The 12,276-nt window shown below is 46.9% G+C and overlaps 1 protein-coding gene across 1 annotated transcript; it reads right to left on the bottom strand.

The window, feature by feature from the left end:
* Nucleotides 1-3,155: 3,155 nt before the first annotated feature.
* Nucleotides 3,156-5,004, bottom strand: LOC141022217 (uncharacterized). The gene has a single exon (XM_073498533.1). The coding sequence runs from the start codon at nucleotides 4,865-4,867 to the stop codon at nucleotides 3,209-3,211; it is 1,659 nt and encodes a 552-aa protein (XP_073354634.1). The 5' UTR covers nucleotides 4,868-5,004; the 3' UTR covers nucleotides 3,156-3,208.
* Nucleotides 5,005-12,276: the final 7,272 nt, after the last annotated feature.

The following is a 12,276-nucleotide window of genomic DNA, read 5'->3' as shown; positions in this document are numbered from 1 at the left end:
GTTTCCATTCCACAGCTGTAAAAGTTCTTCAACTAATGGCCTTAGGTACACATCAATGTCGTTGCCGGGTTGCTTAGGGCCTTGGATGAGAATTGGCATCATAATGAACTTCCGCTTCATGCACATCCAAGGAGGAAGGTTATACATACATAGAGTCACGGGCCAGGTGCTGTGATTGCTGCTCTGCTCTCCGAAAGGATTAATGCCATCCGCGCTTAAAGCAAACCATACGTTCCTTGGGTCACCTGCAAACTCAGCCCAGTACTTTCTCTCGATTCTTCTCCACTGCAACCCATCAGCGGGTGCTCTCAACTTCCCGTCTTTCTTACGGTCCTCACTGTGCCATCGCATCAACTTGGCATGCTCTTTGTTTCTGAACAGTCGTTTCAACCATGGTATTATAGGAGCATACCACATCACCTTCGCAGGAACCCTCTTCCTGCGGGGCTCGCCATCAACATCACCAGGGTCATCTCGTCTGATCTTATACCGCAATGCACCGCATACCGGGCATGCGTTCAAATCCTTGTACGCACCGCGGTAGAGGATGCAGTCATTAGGGCATGCATGTATCTTCTCCACCTCCAATCCTAGAGGGCATACGACCTTCTTTGCTGCGTACGTACTGTCGGGCAATTCGTTATCCTTTGGAAGCTTCTTCTTCAATATTTTCAGTAGCTTCTCAAATCCTTTGTCAGGCACAGCATTCTCTGCCTTCCACTGCAGTAATTCCAGTACGGTACCGAGCTTTGTGTTGCCATCTTCGCAATTGGGGTACAACCCTTTTTTGTTATCCTCTAACATGCGATCGAACTTCAGCTTCTCCTTTTCACTTTCGCATTGCGTCCTTGCATCGACAATGACCCGGCGGAGATCATCATCATTGGGCACATCGTCTGGTTCCTCTTGATCTTCGGCAGCTTCCCTCGTTGCAGCATCACCGTATTCAGGGGGCACATAGTTGTCATCGTCCTCTTCTTCTTCGCTGCCTTCCATCATAACCCCTATTTATTTCTCCGTGCTTGGTCCAAACATTATAGTGTGGCATGAAACCCTTATAAAGCAGGTGGGTGTGAAGGGTTTTCGAGTGAGAGTAAGACCTCGTATTCCCACAGCTAGGGCATGGACAGCACATAAAACAATTATGCTTGTTTGCCTCAGCTACTTCGAGAAAATTATGCACGCCCTTAATGTACTCGGAGGTGTGTCTGTCACCGTACATCCATTGCCTGTTCATCTGCGTGCATTATATATAATTATGTGTGTCAAAAGTAAGAAAATTAGACAAGTATCTATGTAAAGTAAGAATTTTTTTTTCAGAAAGAAGATAAGAACAAGAGGCTCACCACGGTGGTCCCGGCGACGAGATCGGCGCGGGCGATCGACGGCAGTGAAGACGGGGACGGGGCGTGACGGACCACTAATATAAACCTAGACAAATCTCGGAGAAAATGGATCTCGAAGGTCGAGCTTCGAGAGGAGAAAGCTTAACTAGTGTGGCTCGGGCATTTCATCGAACACCTCATGTGCATAGGAGGTGAGCTAGAGCACCCAATGCCCTCCCCCTCGCCGGCCAGCAAAAAACAGAGCACTGTGGAGTGCTCTGCTCACCGGCGATGGGGTATATATATATAGGCAACTCATTTGTCTCGGTTCGTGGATGGAACCGGGACTAAAGGCCCTCCTCCTTTACCGGTTCCTGCCACGAACCGGGACCAATGGTTGTGGGCAAGGAGCGAGGCCCATTGGTCCCGGTTCGTGCCAAGAACCGGGAAAAATGGGCCCAGACGAACCGGGACCAATGCCCACGAGGCCCCTGCCGGCCCCCTGGGCTCTCGAACCGGGACAAATGCCTCCATTGGTCCCAGTTCGTGGCAGAACCGGGACTAATGGGCTGGCCAGGCCCGAACGAAAGCCCCTTTTTCTACTAGTGATACCTGTTACTAATCAGGAACATGCACCTGTTAAAACTCCCAAAGAAAACTGTCGAAATTCGGAGCAAAACGATGCAAAAAACATGCACCTGTTAGGATAAACATGTACAACTGAATATGTGAGATAAACATTTTTTTGCCTAGTCTTTTGGGATAAGCTCTATCTCTCCAAACCTCCCTGTAATCTCTCTAAACGTTGTAATCACACATATATAATCAACACGAAGACATGCGGCTCATCTATGCTTTTGTGTGTGTAGAGGGGGGGGGGGAGGGGGCTCATCTATGTTACATTGATGACTAGAAACACTTATAATCCCATTCACTCGTTCGAAATCCAAGGCTATGCGGGAGTCCGCCGGAAATAGCCCTGAAAATAGATTTCACGTTAAAAAAATGATTTTTCATGAAATCGAAAAAAGGTGAATGTCCACGTGTCATCCTATGGTTAGAAGAAAACTTAACTTAGGTCGAATTGAAAAACAGCCGACAGTCCCAAAGAAGAAAGGAAATGCATAGACAAGAAAAGGAAAATATGGGGGACCATGTTCAGAGCGGGCCAAATATAAGATTTAGACAGCAAGTAGGGTATATATGTCATGGTCATGTTGTTGTCTCCTATTCCTCCTTAACAAGGTGCAGAACTCACGGCTGGTTGGCAATCGATGCACACTTCAACTTGCTGACAAAGAAGTCAGGCAAGAGTGAGCTTTGATTTTTTTTTAAATGGTTGCATGCATCCATTTGATGCAGAGGCCACAGGCTAACCTCCTTTTCAAAAAAGAAGAAGAGAAAAACATGAGCTGCTTAATTAATTAATTTCCGCCATTGTATGGCTGGCTCTATCTTTACCGTTCCATATGAATATTTATACAAAACAAAAAAGATGGTGTTTGAGGATAGTTGTGAGTAGGAGATGAAACATATCATTTCCGAGATTTGCTTCTTGGACGAACGACACCAAGAAGGTTTGGATGGAATTTGGAGAGGACACCAATGTCGACCTCATGTAAATTAAATAGGAGTAGATGCACGTATATAAACTGTAAGTAACATACATACATACATAATATTTTGAGTTTGGGATGAATGAAATGGAAAAAAGTTGAATGTCATCGTATGATTGGAAAGAAAGGGGATTCCCAAAGAAGAAAGAAAATATAGAATTAAAAAGGAAAACATGCATGCATGCAGAATTAAGGACGTTCGTTCGGATCGATCACAGCAGCAGGCCGGCCGGCCGAATATAATTAAGATGGATGCATGTTGACAGCCTATTCCGCCCGATCGAGCTTGCCTATCAACTCGCCCCCGTCCAGTATGCTGCCAAACATGGCGGCCTCAAACAGATAGTTCACCTGCCAGGCATGGTGGCTTGCATGGGCGACGAGCCAAACCATTTCGTCGATGAGGCCCTTGGAGAAGAGCTGGACCATTTGCAGGCGCGAGGATTCAATGAGGTGTTTCTCACGCTGCTCGTCCACCTCGCCCTTCCGGACGTACTCCAGCGGACCGGTGACAATGGACGACCAAAGGGGGGCCAGCAGGTGGTCTTGGTCTCCTTTTACTTTGAGGAAGCGCCGGACGTGGTCGCAGGTTTCTTCCCCATTGCAGGCATACTCAGCGTCAAGGGGCCTGCTGAAGCCGGTGGTATGAAAGTCGGTGTCGAAGACCTCGTCGAAGTCGGCCTCTCGCTGGGGCCGCGCCGGGGACTTGCGGGCCTTGGGCCATCCTAGGAGGGCACGGCGGAGGAACATGTGCCGGTCGTTGTGCAGGTGCCAAGTGTACAAGGTGATGCACATCCGGGCCACAGGCTCGTGCCACCTCTGAGTGTACATCCGAGCTCCCGTGGCAGCGTAGGCGTCGTAGATGGCCCGCAGCGCCGTCTCGCTCACCACGCCTGTGGCGGCGATGTCGGCCACGTTGAGGAACGAGTTCATGACCTCGGAGTTTACCAGGTCACTGCCCACATCGATGACATCGGTGCCGGGCGAGCTGAAGACGAGGTCGCTCGTGACGGCGCCGACATCGAAGCCCCGGGCTATGGCCTCAGCCCCCATGCCGAGGATGCTGCTCTCGCACAGGGACATGACCTGGGCGGCGTGGCGGTCCATCTGCCCCGACCGGTCCTTGAGGAGCGTCCTGTGCGCCGCCTCCAATGCGATCTTGGCTCGGATGTAGGACGCGCCGATGGCGACGGCCTCGCGTCGCTGCTGGCCACCAGGGGTTCGTAGCGAGCGGGCGTCGGCGAGCCCGTCGCGCAGGAGGTGGCTGAAGGAGGGGAACACCTTGTGGTACCCGTGCTCGTAATAAAATGCCATGTCCACCACGTAGTTGGAGAAGAGGGTGCGCACGTCGGAGGCGCCAATCAGCAGGTTCGCCATGCCGCTACCAGATAGGGCGTTGGTTGTTGTCATCGCCTCAGGCCAGTCGGCGGCGCCCAGCAAGGCGAGAACCTGCGGCGTGGCTTGGACCAGCCCGGCGCCCTTAGTGGGCAACACGTTGCCGATTGCGTGCTGCGTGCTTTTCCACAGCGCCAGCTCCGGCGACAGTCGCAGTTGCACCACCCTGGGCCGTGCCGCGTCGCCTCCGCCATCACTGCTAATGCTAGCAAACATCTCCGCCAGCATGTCTTCCGCCTCGCGAGACAGCCTTCTCAGATCCGCCATGGCCCCCGCCCCCTTGCCGACCAAGGCCCTCGCCGCCGAGTAGCCCGTGTACAAGGGGAAGCCTCCATCTTGCCGCTTCGCCAGCCGGGCGCCCCAAAAATACGAAGGGATTGCAACTAGCCCGTTGCCGTTGCCGCCAGGGACAGTGTCCTTCTCCCTCACCACCTCAATGTCGAGTCCGTGGAGAGAGCAGCCACCCCAGGTTGGGGTTGGGGTGGGTGGTGCCTCCGCGTCGCCGCGACGAGTCCAAGCGAGACTCAACATTTTTATTTAGTACTGTATTAAGAAATGCAGGTAATGGACTTCTCGTGGTGTTTGCCAGCCTTGTGTAGTTGTGTATTCCCCAGCAGCTTATATAGCCATATCAACACAAGGCTGGCTTCCTCTCAGCAGTGGTTTTTGTACAAGCTTCAGCTTGTGGCACTAGCAAGCTAGAGAGACGCACGTTTTGATTGTTTTCTTCTTATTGTATCACTTTCTCGCCATATGACTAGAAAGTAACACGATTCCGCTCCAGGATTGCAGGCACGAGGAGGAGTTGCTTGTGTCCACCTCGCCCTTGTGGGCGTGCCGGCGAGTGACGAGGGACGGCCAGACGGTGCCGAGCATGTCGAGGACGACGGCCAGACATTCTTGCGGGTTTCCTTGTCGATCATGGTACTACTCAGGGTCCATGGTCCTGATGATGGGCAAAATGAGGGTCCTCTCCGTTCACACAAGCTCTATTAGTAGAATGCCCGTATTTTCTATATTTGTATTGTTTTATATAACTATCACTACTACTCAGGGTCCATGGTCCTGATGATGGGAAAAATGAGGGTCCTCTCCGTTCACACTAGCTCTATTAGTAGAATGCCCGTATTTTCTATATTTGTATTGTTTTATATAACTATCAATGAATTTTTGACTCCTTCCAATAACATCGCGTCGACACTCTTGTCGACGGATTCTTTCTGAACGTCGACATAATACATCTTCGTCTTTCTCTTACTCTGAAAAAACCAAAATGTATATAAAATACCTCATTTCTACCATCATGTGTAACAAATATATAAAGAAGTACAATTGTTTATATGAATCTCTTTCAGTTGCGCAGGATGCGATGAGTTTTTCGGTTTAGCCATCATAAAGCTTTGTCAATCCACATTTTCAAAGCATCATCCAAAGCCATCAGTATTTATCTCTAATATACAACAGTGAATATAAAACACATTTTTAATTAAAAAATAAGATCAGCCCATATTTACAATATATATTCATTGATCCGCTGCTCGCTTCAAGCAGGTGACCGTTTCAGTCAGAGTGAGTGGCGTCGTGCATATTAATAGAGTGAGTCGCATCCCAGTTTTAATAAACTAGAGGCTCACTTGTAAATCACTTGTTGGTAACTATTCTCCGGAAATGACTTGCTAGGGTATGTCATATTCTTCAGTATATAAAAACGTAATTGACATGCGATGGCCGTATGTAGCAAAAACTACGATGGCCGTGCGATGAGGCAAAATGTGACGCCGATTGTAGCAAAAATGCGAGCAATGTACACTAGTAGAAAACAAAGCTTTATCCCCGGTTCGCAAGGGCCATTAGTGCCGGTTATGCAACCGGCACTAAAGAGTGGAGACTAAAGCCCCCCCCCTTTAGTACCGGTTCGGCACGAACCGCCACAAAGGCCCACCACGTGGCGTGAGCTCGCGCTGTGGTATGGGGGTGTGTTACCAACCGGTACTAAAGGTTTTTTCTGAAAAAAAATTCTGAAAATTTTGGAAAAAAAATTTGATTTTTTTTCCGATTTTAAAATTTCTGAATTATTTGATGATATAGTCTCTAATCACACCTCTTAACTACTCAAGTGTGGATCACTCATTCCAAATCGTCTAACTTCCCGGCCGGTCACGCATCCTCTCACTCCCCCAGCCTGAGCACGCTTAACTTCGGAGTTCTATTTCCTCTACTTTCCAAGTTTGCACTTGTTGTTTTCCTGACAAATGTAAGCTGACAATCCTATTAACCCTCAGCAGTTTAGCTTGAGCATTAGGTCACACGTTTCACCGTTTGAGTTTGAAACTATTATTCTTAAAAACAGTAATTATTTAGTAACACTAATATTCTTTGAATAAGTTTGACCACAGTTTGACCATAGTTTGACCAGATTTAAACAAAAAAACTGAAATTTGAGCATATCTTTTATTCCTTCTGGAATTTGAGGATTCTAAAAAAATTGCAAACAGGCTGTAGGCGGTCAAAATCGTATGCGGATTTTCGTGCTGAATTTTTTGATATATTATACGTTTTTTTTGACATCGTATGCAAAAGTTATAGCCGTTTTACATTTTCCCTACACTTTTTGCAAAACATGTCCAAATTGAAGTTTTCAAATTTTCCTAACTAGTAGATGTAGTAATATAACTACCTCTCGAAGGATTTTATTTTTTGAAGATTTTATCATTTTCTTATGATTTTTTCAAAACTGAAATGGCGATATGGGATAAACATCACCTGTTAGGATAAACATGTACAACTGAATATGTGAGATAAACATGTACCTGTTAGGATAAACATGTACAACTGAATATGTGAGATAAACATTTTTATTGCCTAGTCTTTTGGGATAAGCTCTATCTCTCCAAACCTCTCACACATATATAATCGACACGAAGACATGTGGTTCATCTATGTTTTTGTGTGTGTACGGGGGGGTTGGTTACGTTGATGACTAGAAACACATTCACTCGTTCGAAATCCAACGCTATGCGGGAGAGCCCTGAAAATAGATTTCACGTTAAAAATGATTTTTCATCAAATCGGGAAAAGTTGAATGTCCATGTGTCATCCTATGATTAGAAGAAAACTTAACTTAGGTCGAATTGAAAACAGCCGACGGTCCCAAAGAAGTCAAGCAAGAGTGAGCGTTGATTTTTTTTTAAATGGTTGCATGCATCACTTAGATGCAGAGGCTGATGGCTATCCTTCTTTTCAGAAAAGAATAAGAGAAAAACGCGAGTTGCTTAATTAATTAATTTGTGCTATTATATGGCTGGCTCTATTTTTACCGTTCCATATGGATATATATACAAAAAAAGGGTGTTTGAGGATAGTTGTCACTAGTAGAAAAAGGGCTATATGTCCCGGTTCGTAAGGCCCATTTGTCCCGGTTGTTGAACCGGGACTAAAGGGTCGTTTCTAAAGCCCTAGGCCTTTAGTCCCGGTCCTTACACGAACCGGGACAGATGGGCCTCCACGTGACCGGTGCGGCGAGTCCAGGCAGGAGGGCCTTTGGTCCCGGTTGGTGGCACCAACCGGGACCAATAGGCATCCACGCGTCAGCAGCTGGCAGGAGCTGAGCTTTTTGTTTTTTTAAGGGGGTGGGTTTAGGGGGTTTTGGGGGTTAATTTAGGTGTTTCATATATTGTGTTAGTTAGCTAATTAATAAAGAGAAGTGTCCTCTCTTATCTCCGTGCTTGGTCGACGCTACGTACTATACGTATAAAGAGGACTCGACACGCTAGCTAGTAAGTAAAAATGAAGGAAACAGAAGATCGTCATGAACATATGCATACAGAGAGAAGTGATATCGACCTCTCCTTCTCCGAGAGATTGGTCGAACAACAAGTTTTCGTATATCTATCCGACGCTACTGGCTACATATATACAATGTAAGGTCTCTTACAATATAATCCCCTAATTATATATGAACTCAGGGTCCACCACTACTAGGAAAAGGGCTATAGATGCAATGGCCACTAATGGCGCACCAGACATGTGGTGCGCCATTGCTATATAGCAATGGCGCACCATGTGCTGGTGCGCCATTAGTGTGAAAGACACTAATGGCGCACCAGACAAACGGTGCGCCATTAGTAACAAAAATTTTTTTTGCCAGACATACTAATGGCGCACCAGGACATAGTGCGCCATTACTAGTTGTAACTAGTAATGGCGCACCAGCAACATAGTGCGCCACTAAATTTTTTTTTCTTTTTTGCAAAACTACTAATGGCGCACCTGGTGCAGTGCGCCATTACTAGTTTAAGCTAGTAATGGCGCACTGCTCCCCGTGCGCCATTAGTGTATATTTAATGGACACTTGATCTCGAGCCCCCTCCATCTCGATCGCTATTCCACCTCGCCAGATCCGGTCCCCCTCGCCGCCGAGCACCCCCTGCACCCTCTACCCCGCTCCACCGGGCGCCGCCGCCGACCCCCCGCACCCTCCCCTGCTCCACCGCCGCCGACGACCCACCGCACCCTAGCTCCCCTGCTCCACCGCCGCCGACGACCCACCGCACCCTCCCCGGCCCGTTCCACCGCCGCCGACGACCCCCCGCACCCTCCCCCACTCCACCGCCGCCGACGACCCACCGCACCCTAGCTCCCCTGCTCCACAGCCGCCGACGACCCAGCGCACCCTCCCCGGCCCGCTCCACCGCCGCCGACGCCCCCCGCACCCTCCCCGGCCCGCTCCACCGCCGCCGACGCCCCCCCGCACCCTCCCGGCCCGCTCCACCGCCGCCGACGACCCCCCGGCCCGCACCCTCCCCGGCCCGCACCACCGCCGCCGACGACCCCCCGCACCCTCCCCGGCCAGCTCCACCGCCGCCGACGACCCCCCGCACCCTCCCCGGCCCGCTCCACCGCCGCCGACGACCCCCCGCACCCTCCCCGGCCCGCTCCACCGTCACAAATTATTACTGTTTTTGTAAAAAATTGTTACTGTTTCATATTCATATTCATTTTCTAAAAAATTTATTAGATGCAACAAATAATAATAATAAAAATTACTTATGGCACACCTATGGCTGGTGCGCCATTGCTACATAAAAAATTTTTACTAATGGCGCACCCGTCGTGGGTGCGCCATTGCTATGTAAAAAAACATTCTAATGGCGCACCGCTTCGGGGTGCGCCATTAGTAAGTTTCCCCCCTTAGCTAATTCCTCCCCTCTCCCTCGCCAGTCCACCCGCGCGCTCACCTGACCCACGACGCCGCCGCCCCGACCCCCGCCGGACTCCACTCCCATCGCCCCGACCCCCGCAGATAAGTAGTAGGAGTAACTATGTTTGTAAATCAAAATTGCTTCACTCCTCGTGATAATCTGCAGATTCAAGTTGTGGAAAAAAAATGTTCTGTCTTTTTACAGTGTGGAGTATACAGTTATTACAGTGTCAATGTTGATGATTTACAGTGTGGAGTAGTCATATTTTTCTTTGAAATCTAAGTGCAATTTCTCTGTCTTGTTGCTAACTGAATTTACAGTACTAAGTGGTCTCTAAATTCTGCAGTATTTATGTTCATGACTTTACTGAACTATGTTGTCTTTTCTTACAGTGCCTTCATTTAAATAGTTATATTTTAGCTTCATGGTTCTGTGTAATTTGTGCCTTGATTTTCTGTCATCTCTGAATTTTGCTGTTCTTGTGCTTGCTACTCCTTAATTCACACATGTACAGGAGGTACAAGAGGTTAAATTGAATCTAACCCTCCAATGTTATATGTTTTGAACTCCTTCCTGAAATCCCTTCTATTATTTTTATCCCAAACAAGTACCTAGGTTTATAAAGATCTAGTGAGCATTGCCAGTGTTGGGGAGGGAGCGATCTGAATTGGTTTATGTGACTCATCCTCATTAACTTTTCTCTCTAACCTTTTTTACAGTACAAATAAATTGTTCCTTCTTCTGTATTTGACCACTGTTTATTGTGGTTTTGATTTTGTTACAGTGTTCTCAAGTATAACAACATAGTGGGATCATTTGTCAACATAGTGGGATCATTTTGCAGATTCCAGCAAACAACATAGTGGGATCATTTGTCAAGGCCAGCATCGGAGTGCTAATTTACAGGTATAAATAGATAAAAGATTCAGAGTGTAGCTCTTTGTGCTCCCTGCATCCTTTTTCTGAGCTGTTTGTGCTCCCTGCATCTTTCAGCTCTCATTTTCAGTGGAGTTGTTGAATTATATGCTCTTATTGGACATGTTTTACGTGTTGATCCATCAATTGCTAGTTTGCTGGGTTTTGTCTGCGACCATCGTGTCGTGATGATTTTGCAGGTACCCCGAGAGGCCCTTGAGTTTGCCGGAATGTCGATTAACTTCCGTTCCGGCAAATTCGGGTACTCCATATGTCCTATTTTCAGCAAAGGTCATGCTAAAATTTTCCGTGAATTTTAGCATGACTTTGCTAAAAATAGGACATATGGGGCACTTCCGACTAATGCATGGGCCGGGGTATCTTAGTACTTAATTAAGTAGGATCAACTGCCTCTTGTGTTATTCATATAGAAGTGTGATATCTACTCATAGTTATTACTAATGTCAGTTGCTCGTCATCGATAAATCCTAATCTGGTAGGATGACCTACTAAAAAAGCCCATACCACATATTCTATTTGGATGGGCGTGTTTTCACCACACTGTGGATTATCTTATTGGACCCAACAGAGATGATGTAGTTTTGAATTATGAACATAGGAAATGTCGTCATCGGACGACGAAAGTCTCTCGGGGGAGTGCGACTGGTGCCACGACGGTCGAGGTCTGTGCGACAGGCCTCACCTGGACGATGATCGGCGCTTCAGCATTAAGCTCGAGGAGACCTTCGAAGTTGAAATGGTACGCAACGACGACAAGTGTTTTTTCATAATTAAGCATGACTTCAACTATTCCAACGTGTAATTTCATCTTTTACAATTCGAGTATAGTTTATCCCATGCCATGCAAGACGCTATGTCTTGGAGAGGATGGATTTTGAAGATCATGAAAATTTTGAAACGAAGAAAATTCACCTAAGGACACATCATGATGTGGATTTTGAAGTAAATCTGTATAATGCTGAGAGCGTAACCCATTTTGGTTGCAAAAATTGGGAAGCATTTTGCAAGATGTATGGTTTTGATGAGGGTATGCTTGTCACCATGGATCTTGGTGATCCTGGCATCGACCAAGACAATATCGACATTTGGGTCCTTGTTGATACGCCTCCAGTTCTACCGCTATGTGAGTTTCTCAAACATAGTTAATTATTAACTAATCTATATTGTTTATTTCAAAATAGTTGACAACTTATTTCCATTGACAACTTATTTTGATTGTTCAAAAAATGTGCGGAAAATGGTAGACAAAACCCACTACACCGATGGCTCCGAGTTAACTTATCAGGAGAAAAATCATCTGGTCGGATTTTGTACTGATCTTGAGAATTACAATATCTACAATCAAACTCCTCAACATTATGGTCAATACGTGCCACTAGTGCACGTGTTGAACTACGGTAACTACCATGGAGATACCCTGGTAAGATTTTTTACTATTACGACATCCGTGCATCTTTTGCATACTTCTAAAACTAGTACATCATTGCTAACTATGAAGTTATTACTATGTTTTTCAACAGAGAATCCCAGAGGATTGTGTGCCTCATTTGATGTATCAGAATGGCAGCCTTCAAGTTTTGAACTTATATCCAGGTCATCCTACAAATCTCAACTGTCCATACCGGATTTCTAGAAGAAGTGGAGACATGCTAATCAGAGAATGGAAAAAATGTATGGACAGTCGTAAGGAGGTTCTTGGAAGCAAAAGGAAGCGCCGCGCAAGAATTGGAGACAGGATGATCTCCATTCTCCATAATGGAGAGTCAGGGTCTATATTGTTTTATGCTATTTTACCTTAAATAG

This window comes from Aegilops tauschii, chromosome 5, assembly GCF_002575655.3.
Source record: "Aegilops tauschii subsp. strangulata cultivar AL8/78 chromosome 5, Aet v6.0, whole genome shotgun sequence".
Taxonomy (NCBI): Eukaryota; Viridiplantae; Streptophyta; class Magnoliopsida; order Poales; family Poaceae; genus Aegilops; species Aegilops tauschii.
This window is presented reverse-complemented; position numbering and strand designations above follow the sequence as displayed.